Here is a 24,997-nt window from a genome sequence, read left to right as displayed (position 1 = left end):
GCTCAGAGGAGTAATTAGGGACGGGGGGGGGGGGGGGGAGGGCAGTAGGATTTACATCAGTCTTATAGCCTTGTTTTAGATGACTTTTCTCTTTCATTAGCTTTTTGCCATGAATCTTTTAATGAGACTATTTTGGAATTTTGAAATCTTTTGGAGGCTGCTTCTCGCCAATTAAAACAGGTAACCCTTGCTTTCAAGTGCAAAGGTTCTTAAATGAATGATCTTGTCTAATTCAGTGTTCCTCATAACAGCCATTGTAATTCCATGTTTCAGTAAAAAAAAAAAAAAAGTTTAATCTTGCTAGGTATCTGTAACTGCGGGACGATAGTGCTTAGACATAAAATAAGCAGGTGTGCCGGAAGGTGGCACACTCAACTCTGTAGATATAAGGGATCCCATCTGTTTTAACTAGGCCTTTGGGTTTCTCAGAGCCAAACTAATACCTAAGAGGGACTTGCCGTGGGGTTGAGATTCATGGGTTGTTTTACAGCGTACCTCACCTCACTGCAAGTTTTCGTGAGGTCGGTGGGTGAACTCGCGTTCCTTGACCAGCTTATTCAAACCTTGGGAGTCTTTGAGTTTAGGTGGCAAGTGCTCTAACAGCTCTTGAATGCTTTGACCTGTGCCCACCAATTTTTGTGGCTTTTCAGTTTCTGAAATCCCCACTAGCGATAACCTTTATTTACACAAAACAAGACAGCCAAATGTGCACCTCAATACAACAGCAGTAACCAAAACATGTTGCTGTGGAGTGGCCAAGGCCAAGAGAATTCTTTGTGTGCCACCAGCAATTCCCAGTGTGAACTAAGCCAGCCTACAAACTGGAACTAGGAAAGGATTCCAAGGTGAAAGTGTGGGCTGAACCAAGGGTTAAGGACTGGTACTCCCATAGAACCTCCTCAGTCTAGCCTGACCCACTAACCCTTTACTGGAAAGTCAGATTGGCAGCTGGATGCAAAAAGAGCAGAGCTAAAACGGAGAGGGACTTACCAAGGGCCCTCAGATATGGCGAGAAAGACTCTGAAGGGTTTGTGGGGCTCCATGCCTGTGTTTTTTGTTGTCCCCAGATGCTGCCAGAAATTCGCGTTTGATCCCGAGACCACCAAATCTGTTAAACAGAACTCAGCCACGTAAATTTGAAGATCTAATTGGCTTTTTTAAAAAATTCATGAATTAGGGCCCCCCCCCCCGGGAAAGGGGGGGGGAACCCCGAAACCCTTTACACCCCCCCCCCCCCCCGCTTGTGCACGCTCACGCTCTCTCTCTGGCAAATAAAAAAATCTTTAAAAAAAAACAACAGCAGTTCTAAGTAGACAAGGTATCTATATTATAACTCCTTAGAGCAATTACTAAATTGTTAAGAGATTTAGTCGAATATATGATAAATTAAAATGGAGTTCTGAAAAATCTTCAGATAACCCAAAAGAATACAGAAGACTTTTTATTTTTACTTATCTTTTAAGTAAGCTCTATGCCCAACATGGGACTTGAACTCACAACTCTGAAAATCAAGAGTTGCATAATCTACTGACTGAGCCAGCCAGGCACCCCCAGAAGACTTTTTAAAAAATAGAAAGCAAACAATTGGTAGATCAAGTGATAGCAGTGTTTATATTAAGAAGACATGGATTTAACTCACTAATTAAAAGAGATTATAAAACCAAAGACCAATATTCCTCATGAATATAAACACAGAGATCCCTAGCAAAATATGAGCTTAGCAAACAAATCCAACAACATATAAAAGGTATTATACATGATTATCAAGTAGGATTTTATCCCAGGAATGCAAGATTGGCTTAATATCTGAAAATCAGGGTGCCTGGGTGGCTCAGTTGGTTAAGTGTCTGCCTCCAGCTCAGGTCATGATCCCAAGCTCCTGGGATCAAGTCCCGCATCGGGCTCCCTGCTCAGCGGGGAGTCTGCTTCTCCCTCTGCCTGCCGCTCCCTCTGCGTCAAATAAATAAAATCTTTTCAAAAAAAAATCTGAAAATCAATTAATGTAATACATATTTATAGAATAAGAACAGAAAATATATGGTCATCTCAGCAGACACCGAAAAAGCATTTGACAAATCAAGTACCCTTTAATGATAAAAATGCTCATCAAACAAATAGAAGGGAGCTCTTCAGCCTAATAAAGCACCTGTACAAAAGCCCATAAGCAGCAGCATATGTAATGGTGGAAAACTGAGTATTTTCTCGCTAAGGTCACGAACACAACAAGGCTGTGGATGTCTGCTCTCATGACTTCTATTTAACATTGTATTCAGGCAGTTAGGCAAGAAAATGAAATAAAAGGCATCCAGATTGGAAAGGATGGGATGAAATAAAATAATTTGCAGATGACATGATTTCATATATAGAAAATCTTAAAAGAATCCACTAAAGCAGAGGTAGTTAATGAGTTCAGCAAGGTTGCAGGATATTTTACTATCTATTGATTCTTGGAATATGGTACATAGGGGTTTTAATTTCTGTACTTTTCTTTATGCTCAAAATGTTTCATAACTTAAAAGTGAAAAAGAACTGGCACAGCATTCCACAGTCTCATGGTAGGCTGGCTGAAGAACAGCATTCGGGGACCTGTTAAAGGGGTCTGGAGCCCTGTCCTGACCCACTCACTCAGCCATTAGGGATACCAGATGGCATTCAGTAAACCTCTCTAGACGATTCTAATACATAAGCAGGTTTAGGAACCAGTGATGCCTAACACAGAGTCCTGTAGGGCTGCCACCTCTCTTACTCTCTATGTGGGACATCTGTTGATACAGTCTACAATTATATTAGCTCTTGGTGGGAAGATTGTCCAGAGAAAGGAGGCCATGCTGGAGAACAACTTTCAGCACATTATAGAAGAAGAGCTGAAGGAACTAAAATTACTTGGCCTCAAATAACTGTAGCAGTTGTCAAATAAGTACTGCAAAGTTAGGGCATGGATATAGAGTTAGGGTTAAGCTTAAATTTCTTTAGCTTCGAGTTCTTTCCTTTCGGTCCTGCGGCCGCAGCCATGAGTATGCTCAGGCTTCAGAAGAGGCTTGCCTCCAGTGTCCTCCACTGTGGCAGAAAGAAGGTCTGGTTGGACCCCAACGAGACCAATGAAATTGCCAATGCCAACTCCTGTCAGCAGATCCGAAAACTGATCAAAGATGGGCTGATCATCCGGAAGCCTGTGACTGTCCATTCCCAGGCTCGGTGCCCTAAAAACGCTTTGGCCTGCCGGAAGGGCAGACATATGGGCGTTGGTAAGAGAAAAGGTACTGCTAATGCTCGAATGCCTGAGAGGGTAACCTGGATGAGGAGGATGAGAATTTTGCACTGGCTGCTCAGAAGATACCGTGAATCTAAGAGGATCGACCGCCACATGTATCAGCCTGTACCTGAAAGTGAAGGGTAACGTGTTCAAGAACAAGTGGATTCTCATGGAACACATCCCCAAGCCGAAGGCCAACAAGGCTCACAAGAAGCTTCTGGCTGACCAGGCTGAGGCCTGCAGATCTAAGACCAGGGGGGCTCGCAAACGCCGTGAAGGGCGGCTCCAGGCCAAGGAGGAGGAAATCATCAAGACTCTGTCCAAGGAGGACGAGACAAATAAAACTCCCTCTCTTTTGTGTGTACATGGTGGCCTTGGCAGTAACACAGATCAGTTACTCAATAAAACCAACCTTTATCTGCTAAAAAAAAAAAAAAAAAAAAAAATTCTTTAGCTTCACTGGGTGGAACCAGCTTTGGGTCTAAATAAGAAAGTGCTTAGTGGGGCACCTGGGTGGCTCAGATGGTTAAGTGTCTGCCTTCGGCTCAGGTCATGATCCCAGGGTTCTGGGATCGAGTCCCGCATGGGGTTCCCTGCTAGGCGGGAAGCCTGCTTCTCCCTCTGCCTCTCTCTCTCTCATGAATAAATAAATAAAACATTAGAAAAAAAAAAGTGCTTAGTAATTGAATGGTTTACCGTTTGGAAGTTGTGGGTGCCTTATTCCTGGAAATAGAGGCTGTTAGGAATGTTAGGGAATTCCTGCATAGGCTGGAAGGTTGGCGTAGATAAATGAAAGATCATTTTCAGTGCTAAGGGTTTTTTTTTTTCCCCCTTTTTGACTATTTTTTGTTGCTTCCACACAAGTATTTCAGTTTTCTGATTTTTCTACAATGAACACAGAATTCTTGAGGAAAGATTCTTTTTTTTTTTTTTCCCTCCTTAGAAACAAATAATGCTTATTTGTCCCTCCACCAGAGTTGTATTTTGGAAGATCTTTCAGATTCAGAAAGGAATCTTTTTCTATCCTCATAGTCCGGTCATAAGTCCCATTTTACCAAGTCTGAGGGATACCTGTGAATTAATTATATTTACTTCCTGTTAAATAATTTTATTGGGGCGCTTGGCTGGCTTAACCCGTGGAGCATGTGACTCTTGATCTCGGGGTTGTGAGTTCGAGCCCCATGTTGGGTGTAGAGATAAAAAAAGATCATTCATAAATAAAAAAATTTCACTTATCACTAATACTGTGTGCTTTTTTATAGTCCTATTTCTAATTTTCTTGTTTCTTAGAACTGTGGGCTTCTCACTCTAGAGTTGAAGGTTGAAAAAAATTTTTTTAATTTGGTCTTTTTAAATGAAGGTCACTTTTTTTAAAGATTTTTATTTATTTGTTAGAGACACAGTGAGAGAGGGAACACAAGCAGGGGGAGTGGGAGAGGGAGAGGGAGAAGCAGGCCTCCTGCAGAGCAGGGAGCCCGATACAGGGCTCGATCCCAGGACCCTGGGACCGTGACCCGAGCCGAAGGCAGACAGTTAACGACTGAGCCACTCAGGCGCCCCGAAGGTCACTATTTATAAAATGAATACTATTCTTGTTAATTAATGAAATACCTTATAATGGAGTCCTCTCTCTTGTAGGGGAGACATTTCTTACCTGTGTAAGAGCCTTGTACATTGAAAAGTATTTATTCGGTGTCTCTTTTCAGGTAGTGTAACCAGCCTGCAGTACACATCATTACAGTAGTCTGTGCTAAACTAGAAGGGCTCCTTGACACAACAGTTTAGATGTCTAGTAGATATTACACTTCTAACCTGAGACTGAAAAAGGTTTAGCAGTTTGTTTTTGTAAAGCTGTCCTCATTACTGATTAATAGAGTTTTATCTTCCACAGAAAAATTCTGAAAGATCTATCTTCTGAAGATACACGGGGCAGAAAAGGAGACGGAGAAAACCCTGGAGTTTCTGCTGTCACTTCTATGTCTGTTCCAACTCCCATCTATCAAACTAGCAGTGGACAGTACAGTACGTATAGGAATAAATTTTTATATGATGGACACACAAAAACTAACTTTCATAAAGAAGTGGTGTATAGAAAAACTATCATGCTTTAATAGCGAGGATAACTGAAGAATAGCATTTTGAGCCAAAAATAATGCAAAGTACTTTTTCAGCATGATCACGTTTACTTGTTACAACAACTTAGTGAGATAGGCAATTGTCAATTTATAAGGAAACCCATAAAGCCTTAAAGAGATTAGATAATGTCCCTAAAGTCACACAGCTTGTAAGTGATAACGCTTACTTTGGATTTTTGACAATGCATGGAGTTGTCTAATCACTACCACAATCAAGATATAATTTTATCACCCTACGGGATTCTTTGTGCTGTCCGTTTGTAGATGATTTCTCCTTCCATTCCTAACTCCTGTTCTTCAAGTCTAATTGACTCTTGCCTCAAAATCTGTGTCCCATCTGACCACCTCTCACTATCTCCAGTCACCACCACCACCTTGGTTTATACTCTCATCTCAGTACTGTGGTGGTCATTTTGCTTCTGTTCTTGCTCTCATTGTTTTTCCATACTGCAGCCAAAGCGATCTATTTAAAATGTCAATTAGAGGGGCGCCTGGGTGACTCAGTCATTAAGCATCTGCCTTCAGCTCAGGTCATGATCCCAGGGTCCTGGGATAGAGCCCCCGCATCGGGCTCCCTGCTCAGCAGGAAGCCTGCTTCTCCCTCTCCCACTCCCCCTGCTTGTGTTCCCTCTCTTGCTGTCTCTCTCTCTGTCAAATAAATAAATAAATAAATAAATCTTTTAAAAATAAATAAAACGCCAATTAGATCACACCACTTTTGCTTCAGATCCTCTAGTGATGCTCCATCACACCTAGAATAAGTTCTGTAAGGGTAAGTTACATCCAGGATCTGGCCTTGCTTACCCAACTCCGATCTCATCTGCCACTGGATCGCATTCTGGCAACACAGAATTTCTTGCTGTTTCTCCACATGAAGCTTGCTTGTTCTGCCTCAGGATATCATCCCTGCTGCCTGGCACATTGTCCTCCCAGAGCCTCACATGACTTACACCCTCACTCCTGCTCCACTTAAGTGTCACTTCCTCAGAGACCACTCTTTTTAAAATACGCTCTTTGGTTAACTTTCTTATATTTTTATAGCATTTATATGTAATTATAAAAAAGTATATATTAATTTTTTAATTATAGATTATATAGAATTATAGATCAGCTTATTTATGGTCTGTTCTCAAGGATAAGTTCTTTGAGGGAAAGAACTTTGTCTCGTTCACAGCTGTGAACACCAGGCATAGAGGGCCTGGTGCATAGGAGGCTTTCAGTGAAGTTTGTTATGAATAAATTAAAGAGTATATAAAAAACACCTCAATGTGGACACATAAGAAACTGAGAACAGTGGTTGCAAGGAAGGAAACATGGGAGCAAGATCAGAGGCAGTTGAGAAGTTCACTTTCATTTTAAACAAAACTGAGGTTTGTTTTTTTTTTTTTTTACCATATACATGCATTAGTTTTCAAAAAAAATTTTTCTTAAAGTAGCATATTAGCGAGTTAAAATTATGATATACTAATATGGTTTATTCTAAAACAATTAAAATTAGAAATTATAAAAACTGCATAGAAACTTAGGCTAATATATGTTATAATTGAAATAAGTACAGTACAAACTAGTATTTAAGACAGCATGATCCAGTAGAACTTCCTTGATGATGAAAATGTTCTATATTTACATTGTCCAGTACAGTAGCCACTAAGCCATGTGTGACTACTGAGCACTTGAAATGTGGCTGGTGAGACTGAGGAACTGAATTTTTTATCTTGTTTTAAGTAGCCACTTATGGCTAATGGCTACTGTATCAGTGCAGATTTAGAGTAAACTCAACCAGGTAAATACACATGTTAAACAAAAACAGGAAGGTGCGCCCGGGTGGCTCAGTCAGTTAAGCATCTGCCTTCAGCTCAGGTCATGATCTTGGGGTCCTGGGATCGGGCCACGTTTGGCTCTGTGCTCATAGGGAGTCTGCTTCTCTCTCTCCCTTTGCCCCTCCCCCTGCTCATGCTGTCTCTCAAATAAATAAAATCTTTTAAAAAAATAGGAAGATATGTGACAAGAATGTTATAATTCTGTATTGTCACATATACTTAACATAGACTTAGATCTCTACATATGTGTGTATGGATACACATATTTTGATACGTATTAATATAGAAGTCTATGTGAACATAGGAAAAGATTAGGAAGGATGGAACCAAAAATAATGGTTACCTCAGGATGAGGGTGTGGGATAGCCAGTGGAATAAATAGGGATAGAGAATGGGAGTTTTACTTTTTATTTATATATATATATAATGTGTGTTATAGGAGATTGCAAATAATTGCTAATATAAATTTAAAACAAATACCTGCATCTAAACACTGTCGTTACTTCTAAAGTCATAGAAGTTAAAGTATATGGGAATATTTGTTGTGTGGCGGTGGAGGAGGGATAGTTAGAAACTCCTGAAAGAAATTTTCAACTAAACACACACATCCAGACAAGTGTGCTTTGGCTTTCTGATAGCCAAAGTGTAGAAGAAGAAAAATTTGCTTAATGACAATCTGATAAGAGGGTACAGAGATGAAGCATTAAATTCTAAAGGGGATTTATTATGTGGAATTGCATAATGCTAAAACGTTTTCTATTTGGTCACACCTTTTGGGTGTTTCATTTAAGGTTTGAGAGGAAAGCATTAACATAAGTAAAATTTATTGAAAAATGCTTGGGGGACACATAGTAATGTGATCTACATATGGGCTTTCTCATGACCACCTTACTGGTGATTTGCACTAGGAAATGACTTGAATAAATTATTACATTTTAAAAATATCACACAACATTTAATACGTTTTAACAGAGCTCAGAAGCAGTATGAAGATTTATGTTTTCATTGTGTAACCTTTAATCCTATTTAAAATTTTTCCATAGGCACACCTTAATCTATTCAAAAATATTTTTGAGCTTATTTGAATAAAAATTACAAACTATGTTAATGTTTCCTTCTACTTACTTTTCCTTTATAAGTTAGCCATCGGTACCGTCTCCTAACGCCCCAGAACGGCCGTGACAGCATTAGCAATCAGCATGCAGTGCTTCATGGAGACTAAAGTGTGTTTTGACTAATCAGTTATATTGTAAAGGTTGAGAATAAATTTAAGATTAGTGCATCTGAACTATAAAATTTTATAGAGAAATGCCATTTTATTTCTGTTACATATAGTTCACTCAGAGTAGTTGACAGCAAGTCGAACTGCATTCAAACCTGTTTTAGTAAATAGTGTTTGGGGTTTTTGTTTTCACCAATCCTTTGCAATTAGTGTATTGTCTAGCCTTACAATAGCTATGTTCTCTCTTTGGTTAAAGTTGCCATTGCCCCAAATGGAGCCTTACAACTGGCCAGTCCAGGCACAGATGGAGTACAGGGACTTCAGACATTAACCATGACAAATTCAGGCAGTACTCAGCAAGGTACAACAATTCTCCAGTATGCCCAGACCTCTGATGGACAGCAAATACTTGTGCCCAGCAACCAGGTGGTTGTACAAAGTAAGTACGCCTAAGTGTCTCTGGAGAACATCCCAGCGTCCTTTCAAAGACACTTAGGCATTAACTCATTCTTTTGACCACACAGCTGCATCAGGAGATATGCAGACATACCAGATCCGTACCACACCATCAGCTCCTTCGCTGCCCCAGACTGTGGTGATGGCGGCCCCTGTGACGCTCACGTCTCAAACAGCTAAGACAGATGACCCCCAGCTGAAAAGAGAAATAAGGCTGATGAAAAACAGGTAGGTAGTAAAATTGTACTGCCAGAATGGGTAACGTTTTTGTAAATCTCAGAACATAACCAGGGGGAACTAGAAGTGTATATTAAAAACGAGAGAGGTTTGGGGCACCTGGTTGGCTCAGTCAGTGGATCACGTGCCTCTTCATCTTGGGTTGTGAGTCTGAGCCCCACATTGGGCTTAGAGCTTACTTTAAAAAAAAAGAGAGAGAGGTGTTTATAGTGTTTTTTGTTTTTACTGAGTGTTAGATTATGTCTAATTCATTTCCGGTGGATTGGTGCGGCCCATTGCTCAGTCTCCTTATTTAATATATAGTGGTCTTTTGAATAGTACTGCAAAGCAAAGCTTTTCAGACAATGTATTTTATTCTTGTTGGGCTGACAAAACTTAAATGAAAATAATAATTTGCTGCTTGCCATTGACAGCAAGAAGAGGAAAGAATTCCTACAAAAACTGACACAGAAATGCTCATAAAAAATGAATTTCACCCATGAATATTAGCAGTGATTTAACCTCCAGAAATATTTACTTTCATTTTAAATGTATTTTATTTTTAAGGTTTATTTATTTATTTGAGAGAAACAGCGACAGGTAGTGAGAGAGCACGAGCAGGGAGGAGAGGCAGGGAGCAGGGTCCCCGCTGAGCAGGGAGCCTGGCGCAGGGCTCAATCCCAGGACCCTGGGATCATGACCTGAGCTGAAGGCAGACGCTTAACCGACTGAGCCACGCAGGCGCCCCTCATTTTAAAAGTATTTTAAACATAGCTATATGAGCTGTATACATCAGCCATGAAAAACCACCAGTTCTTTGAGAAAAAGAATATAATGGGTAGCCTTCTGCAGTGAGTTCAAGGAAAAAAAGAGAGAAAGGACACCAATAAACTATATTAGGAACCAAAAAGGGTAAATACCCAGGAATAGAACATTTTTTTTAAATTACAATAGGATTCTATTTTCAGTTCCTCACCAATAAGTTAGAAAGCTAGAATAAAAGGATGTTTTTCTAAAGCAATAAAAATTATCCTAAAAGGACCAGAGAGATGCATTTAATTACTTCAAGATACAATGTTTCTTTACTAAAAACTAAGAGCAGGCATCATTGTAAATGAACTTGGTAACATGGCAGGGATTGTCTGTTTTGGAGGTTCCAACAAATGCACGAAGACAAGGAACTGAAGTTCTGTAAATACTAGAAAAAAGGTGTATTTTTTGGCTGATGGTATGATTGTGTACCTAGGAAATCTGAAACACTTGTTAAAAATTACTAGAATGAGACTTCTCTTTCTGACAATATGACCTAGGCTATGTAGTATTTTTAAAAGCTTGATGAAATATAAAAATCACCCTTTTAAATGATTGGATGAGCCTGCAGGAAAGTAAGATACCTGTTGAGGTTAGGAATGAACCAGAAGCACAAAACCATGAGGCTGATAAGCACTGAAGCAGCCCCTGTAAATTCTGTGGATAAATTCAGATCTTTGTGATTGGTACAGCTTTGGTACTCAGAGGGGACTAGGAACAAAAGCCTGGGGTCTGTGCAGGCTGGGACACTGGATCAGAGATTCTTTTTCATGAAGTCAGTTCCCAAGATGTGCTCTACCAAAAATGGAGGGTTTCTAAAATTGACCCTGACCCCCCACAGTTGAAAATTCATGTATAACTTTTGACTCCCCCAAAACTTAGCCTCCTGTTGACCAGAATCCTTACTGAAACACATATTTTGTATGTTATATGTATTATATGCTGAAAAAGTAAGCTGGAGAAAAAAGGTTATTAAGAAAATCGTAAGGAAGAGAAAATACATTTATAATACTATATTTATTGAAAAAATCTGCATATAAGTAGACTCACACAGTTGAAACCTGTGTTGTTCAAGAGTCAGCTGTAATTTAAAAATGGGTCTGGGTCCATAGTGTCCCCAACTTTTTGGAAAAAAGCAATCTCAACACAGGCTTAAACAAATTCCCATACATTGAATTCTAACAAATACAAGTTGAAAAATGACAGAGGAATTAGTCCTCAAGGAATTAGGACTCCATCATGATATGTGCCAAGCCTTTATGTAATTTTCACAAAAATCTTTGAGGTGTATATATTATTTCCAGTTTTTTCGAGATGAGGAAACTGAGGCTTAGGTTAATTTATTTGCCCAAGGTTAAACTACCTAGTAAGTAGTAGAGGTAGGATTTAAACACATGGGTCCAAGTTTCAGAGTCCAAAGACTTAGATAATACCACACACTACCTTTCAGGAGCTAGAGTCAGCAGGAAGAGCAGACAAAAGAATGAGTTATGGCCGGGCGCCTGGGTGGCTCAGTCGGTTAAGCGACTGCCTTCGGCACAGGTCATGATCCTGGAGTCCCGGGATCGAGTCCCGCATCGGGCTCCCTGCTCGGCGGGGAGTCTGCTTCTCCCTCGGACCCTCCTCCCTCTCATGCTCTCTGTCTCCCATTCTCTCTCTCAGATAAAAAAAAAAAAAAAAAAGAATGCGTTATGGAAAGTATTCAGTTATCTCTCTACTAATTTAAAGGAAAAAAAATGATGTCATTGAAAATCATCAAAGATCAAGAGGCTATAAAAATGGTAAAAATTGGGAGAAATAAAACTGTTATTAGTAGCAAATATATATTCATCTGCTTAGAATATCAAGGAGAATCATCTACAAAGTATGAAAACTTGAAAAAGAAACGATTTTCTTCAACATTGTACTGGAAACCTTTGATAGTTTAGTAAAACAGGAAAAGGGCTGGGGGGGATTATAAGGATTTAAATGAAAGAAATAAAACCTATTTTTTATATAATTGCCTATTTTTAAAATGGACTTACAGAAAAATTATTAGAAGTAACAAATTTATAAAGATTGCTAGATATAAAGCCCATTTTCAAAAATCATACTTCTTTACATCAGCAATAATTTGATAATTATTAAAAAGATATTATTTATGTTATCAACAAATAAAATACCCGAGAATAAATCTAACAGATGTCCAGGACATTTATGAAAAATATTATACAGTGTTTTTGAAAGACATTAAGGAAGATCTAAATAATGGAGAAATAAATACTGTGTCCATAGATACAGAAACTCAGTATTATAAAGATGACTATTTTTCCCCCAATTGATCCATAGATTCAATGCAGTTCCAATCAAAACCCAAACAGGTTGTTTGAAGAACTTGACAAGTGATACTAAAATTTATAGAAGAGTAGAGGGCCAAGAACAGCCAAAATATTCCAGACAAGAATAAGGTGAGGAGATATCAAGTTTTATTTAAAGCTGTGGTAATTGAAATGGGATACCGGCATGGAGAAAAAAAGCCCCAAAGGACCAAAGAAATAGCTCAAAAATAGGTCCATGGACACATGAAACCCTGATATGGTGGGACAGATTATTGGGGTGAGGAGGGACTCTTCAATAAATGGTATTAGGAGAATTACTGATCGGTGAAAAAATACTCGCTTTCTTTCTCACACCATACACAAAAATCACTGCAGATGGATTTCAAAACATAAATGTGAAAGGTGACATTTTGAAATTTTTCAGTGAGAATATATAATCTTACGGTTTCAGGAACAGGGAAAGATACCTTAAAACACCTCACACCCCCTCCCACACACAAACATTAACATAAAAGATAAATGAATCTTCATTAATAATTTCTGTTCATCAGAAGATAGAGTCAAAATATAAGCTTCAACCCTATAGAGGATATATGTAACGTATCTAATCCCCAAAAAGAATTTGTTTGAAAAAATGTAAATATCTTCTAAATTAATAAGTATAACCCAACAAAAGATGAATAGGCATTTCTCAGAAAACACAAGTGGTTAGTAATCATATGAAGGATTGCTTGCCCTTATCAGTAATCAGAGAAATGCAAATTAATACCACATACTTAGATATCATTTATCCCCACCCACTTGACAAAAGTCTTAAAGTCTAACCAGGAATTGGCAAGGTTTTGGAACAGTGGAACTCAGAGACTGCTTACGGGAGTGAAAATTGGTATGGCCACTTTGAAATTAATTGGCCTTATCTTGTGTAGTTCACCTGGATATGCTCTGCCATTTAGCTGTTTCATTCTATGTATGTGACTGAGAGAGACTATTGCAGGAAGTATACATAAGAATGTTCAAACAGCAAAAATCAGGAAAACACCTAAATATTCATCAGTAACAGAGTGTATAAATACAACCACAATTTATGAATCCAATGTAATAGTGTTCATTTGTATTGACTGAGTGAATGATCATTTTAACATGAATAAATATTAGAAAAATAAAGTTGAGGGAAAACAAGTTGTAGTTTTAGAAAATAAGCAAAAGACTGAAGCTAGTAATTGCTTCTGGGCAAGAGCAGGGGTATGGAATCAGGAAAAAGCACAGAGGGTTCTTCAACAGTATGGATCATATTTTCTGTTAAGTTGGGTGTTGGGGTTTACATGTGTTCATTTTATCACTATGCTTCATAACTTATATCTACACCACAGTCTTTTGTGTGTATACTATTCCGTAATTAATTTTAAAACTACAAGTGATTTATAAGGAAATTTAGTAAGTTGTTCTGCTATGAATTACCATCTTGAAAATAAAATGGGAAGTAATTTCACATTAATGACAAATCATAAAATACTCAGTAAATTCAATAGGAAAGGCATAGGACCCACATTTTAAAAATCTTATTGAGAGCTAAAACAGTCCGAACATAGAAAAAATATCAGTATTCTTTGATGAGGACTATTATAAAATATCAGTTCTTCCAATTTACATACAATTTTATTGTGACTCAAATTAGAATCTCTGTAGGTCTCCATGGAATTGGACAAAATAAGATGAAAGTTTACATGAAAGAAAAAAGCATTCAAGAAAGGTCAAGAACGGGGGCGCCTGGGTGGCTCAGTCAGTTAAGCATCTGCCTTCAGCTCAGGTCATGATCCCAGGGTCCTGGGATCGAGCCCCGCATCGGGCTCCCTGCTCAGCGAGGAGCCTGCTTCTCCCTCTGCCTCCCACTCCCCATGCTTACTCTGTCTCTCTCTCTCCTGTGTGTGTCAAATAATAATAAAATCTTAAAAAAAAATGGTCAAGAACAGAAAGAGGTTACTTGTCCTGTTAGGCATACTGAAACATACTCTCTAAAGCTACTGTAATCAAAACTTGGTATAAGTGGGGCGCCTGGGTGGAAAAAAAAACAAAACGAAAAAAAAAAAAAAAACCCCAAACTTGTATCAGCAAAGGGGCAGACAGTAACATTAGCAAACAGGGTAGAGCGCAGAAATAGCTTTTTGTGTTAGTTAAGTACAACCCTTCTAAAGGACGGTTTATTTAATAAATGTTAACTGACACAGCTCCACATCTGAAAGAAAATTAAATTGGACTTCTTTTAAAGATTTTATTTATTTGACAGAGACACAGCGAGAGAGGGAACACAAGCAGGGGGAGTGGGAGAGGGAGAAGCAGGCCTCCTGCCGAGCAGGGAACCCAATACCGGGCTCGATCCCAGGACCCCGGGATCATGACGTGAGCTGAAGGCAGACGCTTAACGACTGAGCCACCCAGGCACCCCTGGACTCCTATCTTATATCACATACAAACGTTATTCCAGATGGGTTAAAGACTTCATTGTGGAAAAATTAAGCCATAGAATCTTTAAAACTAAGAACACACAGTGCTTGGAATTTTAATATAAGCCAAGAAAAAGACTGAAAAAGAAACATTTATGGTATAAAAGTATGAGAAGTCAAAGGGTAGATTAGAAAATTATATAAAAACAGATAAAGGCGGGGCGCCTGGGTGGCTCAGTCGGTTAAGCAGCTGCCTTTGGCTCAGGTCATGATCCCAGGGTCCTGGGATCGAGTCCCGCATCAGGCTCCTTGCTCAGCAGAGAGCCTGCTTCTCCCTCTGCCTGCCTGCCACTCCCCCTGCTTATGCTCTCTCTCTCTCTCACTCTGTGTCAAATAAATAAAATCTTTGGGGAAAAAAAAAAAAACATGGGAGGGTGGTGTCTGGGCAGTTGGTTAAGCATCTGATTCTTGGTTTCAGCTCAGGACGCGATCGCAAGGTTGTGAGATCAAGCTCTGCACTCAGCTCAGAGTCTCCTTAAGACTCTCTCTCCCTAGGGGCACCTGGGTGGCTCAGATGGTTAAGCGGCTGCCTTCAGCTCAGGTCATGATCTCAGGGTCCTGGGATCGAGTTCCGCATCGGGCTCCCTGCTCCTTGGGAGCCTGCTTCTCCCTCTGCCTCTCTCTCTCTGTCTCTCATGAATAAATAAATAAAATCTTTAAAAAAAAAAAAAAAAAAGACTCTCTCTCCCTCTACCCCTCCCCCCATGCGCACACAGTCTCTCACTCTCTCTCTCAAATAAACCTTTTTTTAAAAAGATAAAGGACTAATATATATAATGCACAGAGAGAGTGTTCTTAGGTTATAATTTCTCATCGTAAAACAAGATAAGGTATGAATTGAAAAAAGGGTATGAGTAGTCAGTTTACATAAACAATCCAAAAGACCAATATTTGAAAAGATGTTCAGTCTCACTAGTAGTAGTTAGGGAAATGAAAATGAATTAACAATGAAATATTCACATGGCAAAGATCTGTACCAACATAGAAATACCATTAAAACTGTATGTGTAAAAAAAAGCAAGTTGCAGATAATACCTGCAATACATAGTATAAAAAAATAAAGTAATATTTTTTTACTTCTACATATATGTAATACATGTCTGTGACTTCATAGAAATATTCTAGGGGTGCCTGGGTGGCTCAGTCGGTTAAGCGTCTGCCTTCAGCTCAGGTCATGATCCCAGGACCCCAGGATCATGACCTGAGCCGAAGGCAGACGCTTCATGACTGAGCCACCCAGGCGCCCCAAATAAAACCTTTTAAAAAAAAATATTCTAAGAGGACACGTACAAAGCTGAGTATAAAGCACTGTTTGTAATTAAAACCCAAATAAAAACTAAAGAAACTGTGTCAGAAGTTAACCAGGGGACCTATAAATTTCGCTCCTTGATATTTATGCAGGAAAAATGGGACATGTGTTCACAAAGAGACAGACATAAGCATAGCAGCTAAAACTAGAAACAGCCCTAAAGAATAGATCAGTAAACTGTGGTGATAGTCACACAGTGGAATACACCTGCAACAGTAAGGTAAAAACCACTGCACAGCACCATCGATGAGCCTCAAAAATACAATGAGTGAAAGGAGACCAAACACAAGAGTACATTCTGAAGGAGGTTGTAGAATAGGAAAAACTTCATCTGTGGTGATAAAAACGAGAACAGTAGTTGTCTGGTGAGAGGACTGATCAGGAATGGGCATGGGGGAGCTTTCTGGGACAGCAGAGATGTTCTGTCTTGATGAGTATGTGGGTTATACAGGTGGATGCATTTGCCAAACGGAATGGATTCTACACTTAAGATCAATGTATTTCACTGTCTATAGATGACCAGGGAGGATTACTGAGGTGCATTTACCATTTAAAGAATGTGAACTTTTCTAACATTGGTTTTTAATGCTTCTATTTAGAGAAGCTGCTCGAGAATGTCGCAGAAAGAAGAAAGAGTATGTGAAATGCCTGGAAAATCGAGTCGCAGTCTTGGAAAATCAAAACAAAACTCTAATAGAAGAGTTAAAAACTTTGAAGGATCTTTATTCCCATAAAAGTGTTTGATTAAGAAAGAAAATATTTTTGCAGACTTGCCTAAAAATTAGATGGATTTCTTTTCTTTTTAGTGGAGTTTATAAATTAAAAGGTCAAAAATGAAGCTTTTTATTTAGGCTTTTGCAACTCAAAGATAAATATCTTATGCAAGAGATCTGGTGACAGAAGATATAGTGGAAAATGACCTCAAAGAAGTTACTGGCACAACTGGAAACTCTGTAAAAATTAAACCTACTCAAGAAGCAGGAAATGAACTTTCACCAATTTGAATTTTCTAAATAACAAGAATCCAAAAATGGCAGATAAGATGAAATTTGGTAAATTGATTTTTAAAATAAATCAGTTTACCCTGTAGGTTTGCATTTCTTACTGTTTCCTAAATTTTACGTTTTTCAATTGTGTGAGTGCGTGCTTGCGTGTATCTGTTTTATTTCTGCCAATAAATTCTAAATTACAAATAGAAAAGCTAATACATAACTAAATATATAAATTATGTGTTCTGATTATGTATACTTGTTCTGTTGTCAGATCTTTTAAATGGGTTTTTTAAAGTTTGTTTTTTGGACTTGAGAGGAATTTTGAGACTTGCTTGGGTTAACTGTTTTTGAGGCTTTGTCCTAAAAGGCATCTAAGGTACATGAATGGAGTGTGGTGATTTTGTAACTTTTTTTTTTTTTTATCAGAATGGAAGGAGAACTGTTTAAAAGTTTTATACTTTTAAATAGCTTGTTTTTTGGTCACTCTGGGAATGGAGATTTTCTACAAATATATAATAAATTGTTTTTTGATTCTATATTCTGTATGCAGTTGAATATACATTACTTATTCTGTTGTGCTTTAATAGAAAAGAATGTTTACAGGCCCTTGAGAGGATATTAGAGTATTTTTTAAAAACCTTCTGAAGATGCATACCAAAGTTTTCCAAGAGGATTTTATAACCAATTTAATGTAAGGTTTATCAGATTCTAAAATAGTATGGTTATTAAGGCAATTTTATGTTAGAGTCTATTTTGTAATGTAGTGAATGGTACATTTCTAAGAAAAGTGACTGCCAATATATTTTTATAGCTAATCTTTATAAATTCTAAAGTTGAGTTTTTAATGATTATTTTAAATGTTTATACAGTTTAAGTAAAAAAAAAAATATTTTGCATCTCAAAGTATCATTTTTATATTATGAGAAGTTTCCAGATTGGCTAATATTTGAATTGCAAGTTTTGTATGCAGTTTTATCTAAAGCTCAAGAATGCCCATCAGTACACCAGTGTTTAACCTCTGTATTCCAGTTTGTATACACTTTGAAATTGTACTGCAAAACTATTATGCGCTTCTTATACAATATGTAGCATATTGTTGTCTGTGAAATTAAAGGATATTTGATAAAATTAAGTTCGCCAAATGTAAAATATATTGCTTGATATGTGAACAAGTTTCCTGATAGCTATTCCATTAATTATACTAACTATAGTACTTTTCTAGTTTTAAAATGAGAATAAATTTAAAATTCTGGTCTACACAGCCTATTTTAAGAGAGGGTATCTTTTACATGTTTGATTCAGTCAGAACCGGTTACAATAAACTAAAAGTAGCTAAGTTTTTTGTTCTGCAAGTGTTTATTAGGACGTGGTTAGGGAGCATGTGATGTAGAAACCTTAATTGACAAATTTATGTAATCCTAATGAAAACCTTAATTAACAGTATTTTTAAAAATGGGACTGTTGATTTGGCAGCAGTTTGTGAAAAGAAAAAAGTTTGATCACCTGTGGCATTACTTCTATCACTTATTATTTGGTATAAAGCCAAGAGGAGGTATGGGGTCAATCTGTTATGTCAAGAGTATTTTAAAAGATAATATAGGGTAGATGTTATACTTGGCTGTCACAGGGATCGTTCAGCTCTTAATGCCTTAACAGCTGGACATCATAAATCTTTATAAACTTAACACTGCTGCAGACTTCTGGTGTAGAGCCTCGCCCTCACTAAATCAGGTTACCTAGGCTAGCAGTATAGAACGGGCATGAGCAAGCTACTGATGATTCCATAAATGCATACCAGATTATCTTTCAAGATGTTTTTCTAACTTGAATCCAATGAGGGGCTTATGAAATTTTGAAAGTGATTATAGTCCAAACCTAAATTAGACTCCAAAAGTTCAAAAGACCAGTGATATTATTTCCTTAGCTCAATTTACTGTTTTACATGCATTTATTATCAATTTATATATTATATTGATGGAAATAATTACTGCCCATGAACAAATCTTGAGTATATAAATTATCACTTTAATTTTATTGTGCAGAGCATGAATGGCATGTATTAGAGCTTTGAAAATCTTACTACAGTTGACCCTTGAACAATGCAGGGGTTAGGGGCACAGACCCCCTATGCAGTCAAAAATCCACACACAATTTTGACTCCCCCAAAACTCATACGAACCTACTGCTGACCTATTGCCTTACCAATAACAATTAACAAATATTTTGTATGTTCCATGTATTATTATATAGTGTATTCTTACAGTAGAGCTAGAGAAAAGAAAATATTAAAATCACAAGGAAAATATATTTCGAGTACTGTACTGTATCAAAAAAAAAAGATCCATGTTTAAGTGGACTTGCACGGGTCAAGCCTGTGTTGCTCAAGGGTCAGCTATGTATTTGTTCATTCAGTAATTATATTGGAGTTACTGGTTAAATGTGTTTTTCTCCAGTGAAAATATGTGGACATAGGGATGATATAAAAATATTTATGGCTTGTGATTATATAGTTGTAATAATGGCAGTTAAAATTCTCAGAAAAGATGCTGTAGAAATGATATAAAATGAGTGAAATTTGACTAAGGGCTTGATTTAAAGGAAAAGTCACAGGTTATAGTGAAACAGAATAATGTCAAAGTATATGAAAATCTAATTACAGTTATATTACTTTGTTATACAAAGTAGGTTATGTTTAATAACTACTGCTTGTTTTTACTATAAAACAAAGTAAAGGAATGCCTAATATATTAAGGTTGTAGAATGCAGAAGCCTGTGCTAGGGAGAGTTTGGCAAGAATCTTTCCAAGAACAGTCATTTGGAAGAGGTTTAGTCTATTTAACCTTTTTTTTTTTTTTTTTTTTTTTTAAAGAGACAGATTCTGGTAACTCTATCCCCTCAGTGTAAGTTTCTTTATAACAAACATTAGGCATTAGAGATTGGTTCTTTATTATTTCATGGTTGGGATCCTTTTCCTCAAAGTTGACAGGATATATATAGTAGTTAACTGCCTTAGATAAGTATATATAACAGTTTTTAACTGGTAACTTACATAAATATGTATAAATTTTTAAATTGTTACAAATCCTGGGTTTCCTATATACATCACAGTTATACCATTTCCTTAATATGGAGTATTTATTGAGGAAACTACTGAAGTAATGGCATTCATTCATTCAGATATTTATTAAAGGCCTTTTTATGTCAAGCCTTACAAGGAAAAGAGTGGTGAACAAGAGAGTGTTACAGCTCTTGTGCAATTTAGATAGTGATGTCATCCTCTGAGCTTGTTACTTGCCTAAGATTATATGAGCATTAATAACCAGGGATCTGGGACTTAAACCTAGTATCTAACCATTCAATCCTCGTAGTCTTGAGGTGCCTGGCTGGCTCAGTCGGTAGAGCATGTGACTCCTGATGTCAGGTTTGTGAGTTTAAGCCCCACGTTGGGTGTAGAGCTTACTTTAAAGATAAATAAATAAAAGGGCACTAATTCCATTTAAAAAATAAAATAGTAGTCTCTCCTCTTTATTAAACTCAGGGGGGTGGGGACTCTCTTTTGTGCTTTTCCGTGTCCCTACAGTCCAGAGGCAGCACTTACCCGGTTCATAGGGATGCTCCATAATGTTTAAATGAATAAAGGTCTGGGGTTTTAACTCACTAAGGCATAGAGAAGTTTGATACTTTGCCCAAATCACAGAGTAAATAACAAAACTAGGGTTCAGAGCTAGGTGTGATCAACTCCTAAAGTCTGTGGTCTTAACCTTCATTATGTACCTTCTTATCTGTGTTGAAGTGTCTGAAAAGCTTTGTTCCATTGTATCTTTACCCTTTATCAAAGATTTTTAAAGTTCTACTTAAATGTGTCCACTAGATGGCAGCCTTCATTTTAAAATCACAAAAGTTTTACAAACTTCTAAAACTACACAAGTTTATAACATATCAAATCCTTGTACACCCACCATTCCAGAATAATAAATGTTAACATTGTGTTATCTTTACTTCAGGTCATTTTCTGATCCCTAGTCCCATTTATCTTCCTAAAGGAAACCACTATCAGGAGTTTAGTGTGGATCCAATCCTTTTTTTTTTTTTTTTTTTTTTTTAAGTAATCTCTACACCCAACATGGGGCTAGGACTTAAAACCCCAAGATCAAGAGTCGCATGCTCTACTGACTGAACCAGCCAGGTGCCCCCAAGTTTGTATTTTTATACTTACTACATGACTCCATAAGTAACACAGATTAGATGATACTGTCTTTATTTTAGAACTTCATAAATGATATCTTAATAATGTGCCATTCTCTAAATGAAAGGTCAAGGAGACCAAACAAAACTTGGGATTTTATCTATGGCAACAATACTTTGTTTTGGGGAAAATAAATGAACCCATCAAAGCATTTTACTTTCCACTGACAACAATTAGATATTTAATATCACATCTGGAAAAAATGCTTCCTTCCCCATTTTTTTTTTATTCCCAAAACATTCTGCAAATAACACTTAAAGTTTACAAAATACTAAACAAAAATGGACTTAGACTTTCTAACAGTGAATTTCAAAAAGGAAAAAAAAGTCCACATTACTTCTTTGCCCACTACTCATTACCTTCATAAGTAATCAAATGCAATTTCTATGAATTAACTATGTACAAAACACTGGGCTTGGTGAAGATACCAAATAAACATGAAACATGGTCTTTCACAAGCTCAGACTACTTGGGGAAAAGAGAGCCCTCTGCTGAGAAACTAGATCACTGGGGCACCTGGGTGGCTCAGTTGGTTAAGCGTCTGCCTTCAGCTCAGGTCATGATCCCAGGGTCCTGGGATCGAGCCCTGCATCGGGCTCCCTGCTCAGCAGGGAAGCTTTTCCCTCTCTGCCTGCCGCTCCCCCTGCTCCTGATCACTTGCTCCCTCTCAAGTAAGAAATCTTTAGAAAGACTATATCATTGTACATAGTAAAACATTTAGAATTCTACACCTAATGAAAATATTCATCAGTCCAAAAGAAAACAGGAAAGGAGAGAAACAGGCAGGACAAATTGCCCAAAGTAAAATGGTAGAAATCTGTACATATCGGTAATAATAAATGTAAATGTACTGGCGTTATCAGTTAAAGACCAAAAATTGTCATGTTGAATTAGAAAACAATATCCATCTATATGTTATTTACAAAAGGTATATCTAAAATACAAGGATACAGAAGGGTTGAAAGGAAAAACATGGAAAAAGTTGTACCAAATACTAGCCAAAGGAAAGCACTGGTATAGCTATATTTATATTGAACAAAATAGACTTTATTTTTTTTTAAAAGATTTATTAGAGCACAAGTGGGAGAGGCAGAGGGAGAGAGAATCTCAGACTCCACGCTGAGTGAGTGGAGCCTGACACGGGGCTCGATTTCACAGCCCTGAGATTATGACCTGAGCCAAAACCAAGAGTCGGAAGCTTCACCGACTGCGCCACCCAGGGGCCCCAACAGTAATAGACTTTAAAGAAAACATTACTTGGGGACAAGAGAGTCACTATAAAATGAAAGATTCAATTCATCTAGAAGATAAAACATCTAAACTTGAATGCACATAATACAGGGTCAGGATGTGAAGCAAAATGCAGAAATATGAGAAAGAAAAATACACAATCTTAGTAGGTTTTTAACCTCTCTCTCTCATGATTGATGCAAAAACCAGGAAAACAACCACTAAACACATCAATTTGAACAACTAAAAACTTGACCTAATATACTGAATTTCACCAACTGTAAACCACCATTGATTGTAAGGCATACTATGATCTTAAGTACAAGAAAGACCCTGAGATCAAGACCTGAGCTGAGATCAAGAGTCGGATGCTTAACCGACAGAGCCATCCAGGCGCCCTTTAAGTACCAGTAAGAAAGAAAAACCACCACCAGTAGATGACAGCCCATTGATGGCCAGATGCATACTGATTTCAGAGATGTCTGGACGTTAAAAATGTGCATCTTACAATCAGTGAAATTCGACATAGAATACAAAGCTAGAAGTCATTCTTTTCAAAGAATGTTTTAGAGTGTTTATAAAAAGAACCATATATCGGGCAATAAGTCTCAACAAATTCTTCAAACGACTAGTTTCATATGACTATGTTCCATTGATCTATATGTATTTATCCTCTCACCAAAACCACAGTCTTGATTACTGTAGCTTTATAGTAAGTCTTGAAATCAGGTAGTACGAGTTTTTTAAGTTTTATTTTTTGCTTTTGGGTTTTTTTTCCCCCATTGAAATTGTTTGGCCATTCTAGTTCCTTTGCCTTTCTATATAAATACTAGAATCAACTTGCCATATCTATTTAAAAAAAAATCTTACTGGATTTTGATTGGGGTGTATTAAACCTATATATAGATCAACTCATGAAGAATTAACAATACTGAGGCTTCCAATCCATAAACACAATATATCTCCTTTATTTAGATCTTTTTAAATTGTCTTCCTCAGATTTTTTCTTTTCTTTTCATTCTGACATAGAGACCATGCATGTATTTTGTTAGATTTATACCTAATTATTACTTTTTCTTTTTTTTTTCTTACAGCTATTTATAGCCGGGGGGGGGGGCACGCAGGGGAGTTCAATGTCGATAATGTCATCTGTGAATAGACACAATTTTATCTCTTTAAAACCTGTATGCTTTGGGGCACCTGGGTGGCTCAGTCGTTAAGCGTCTGCCTTCGGCTCAGGTCATGATCCCAGGGTCCTGGGATCGAGTCCCACATCGGACTCCCTGCTCGGCAAGAAGCCTGCTTCTCCCTCCCCCACTCCCCCTGCTTGTGTTCCCTCTCTCGCTGTGTCTCTCTGTCAAATAAATAAATAAAATCTTTAAAAAAAAATAAATAAAAATAAATAAAAATAAAACCTGTATGCTTTTAATTTATCCTGCTTTATTTTACTGCCTAAGAATTCTAGTACAATGTTGAATAGGATTGGTAAGAGTGGACTTACTCATTCTTAATTTCTCCCACTCTTAAGGGGAAACCCACTCAGTTTTAACATTAAGTATGATACTAGCTGTAGGATTTTTGTTTTGTTTTGTTTTGTTTATAGAAGCCACTTCTCAGGGGAGTTTCCTTCTGTTCCAAGTTCATGAGATTTTTTTTTTTTTTAATCAAGGACAGTTGTTGAGTTTTACCAAATGCTTTTTCTACACCCATTGATATCATCATTTGGCTTTTATTAGTTTGTTTATATGACAGATTTTATTAATTGATTTCCTGATATTGAACCAGTCTTGCATCCTCAGGAGAACTACCACTTGGTCATGAAGCATAATCTTTTTTATTCTGGACTTGATCTGCTAATGTTTATTGAAGATTTTTGTGTCTCTGTTCATGAGGGATAATTGGTCTGCAGTATTATGTTCTTGTAATGTCTTTGTCTGCTTTTGGGTATCAGGGTAATGCTGGATTTATTTAATGAGTTGCTATTAAAGAATTATAATTATTTTAAGTGTGATAATGGTGTTGAAATTATGTTTTAAAATACCTTATTTTTTGAAATAAAATGTTTATAGATAAAATTACATAATTTTTGGAATTTACTTCAAAATAATTATGGTAGTGGGGGAAAGTAGATAGGGATATAAATATAGCAAGATTGGCCATGGAATGATAATTGTCATGGAGTGTATTATTCTATCTTTGTATATATGTGATTTTTCCATACCAAAAGTTTAAAAACTAAATAAATGGTGCTGGAAGTACTGGTTATTCACATAGGAAAAATGGAACTTGGATTCCTACCTCACACCATACACAAAAGTCAATTCTGGGTGAATGGAAGATTGAAATATGAGAGACAAAAACTATAAAAACCTTTAGAAGATAATGTAAGGAATACCTTTAAGACCTCAACTTAGGGAAGGATTTTTTTCTTTTTAAGATTTTATTTATTTATTTGAGAGAGAGCCAAGCCAAGGGGAAAGGCAGAGGGA

At 37.3% G+C, this 24,997-nt stretch overlaps 1 protein-coding gene and 1 pseudogene across 2 annotated transcripts in view; both read left to right on the top strand.

Moving 5' to 3' along the window:
- The window catches only part of ATF1 (activating transcription factor 1), a 78,509-nt gene extending 60,345 nt beyond the window's left edge, over positions 1-18,164 (top strand). For both annotated transcript variants that reach the window (XM_021704804.1, XM_044915420.1), the window contains 4 exons: positions 5,145-5,275; positions 8,687-8,869; positions 8,955-9,114; positions 16,640-18,164. In XM_021704804.1, the coding sequence (XP_021560479.1) occupies positions 5,145-5,275; positions 8,687-8,869; positions 8,955-9,114; positions 16,640-16,784 (619 nt within the window). In that variant the 3' untranslated portion in view covers positions 16,785-18,164. The remainder of the gene's footprint in view (positions 1-5,144; positions 5,276-8,686; positions 8,870-8,954; positions 9,115-16,639) is intronic.
- Positions 2,990-4,997, top strand: LOC110593658 (annotated as a pseudogene).
- Positions 18,165-24,997: the final 6,833 nt, after the last annotated feature.

The sequence above is a fragment of the Neomonachus schauinslandi genome, chromosome 5 (genome assembly GCF_002201575.2).
Source record: "Neomonachus schauinslandi chromosome 5, ASM220157v2, whole genome shotgun sequence".
NCBI classification, from domain to species: domain Eukaryota; kingdom Metazoa; phylum Chordata; class Mammalia; order Carnivora; family Phocidae; genus Neomonachus; species Neomonachus schauinslandi.
The sequence above is the reverse complement of the archived record's forward strand: the minus strand, read 5'-3'. Positions and strand labels throughout refer to the sequence as shown.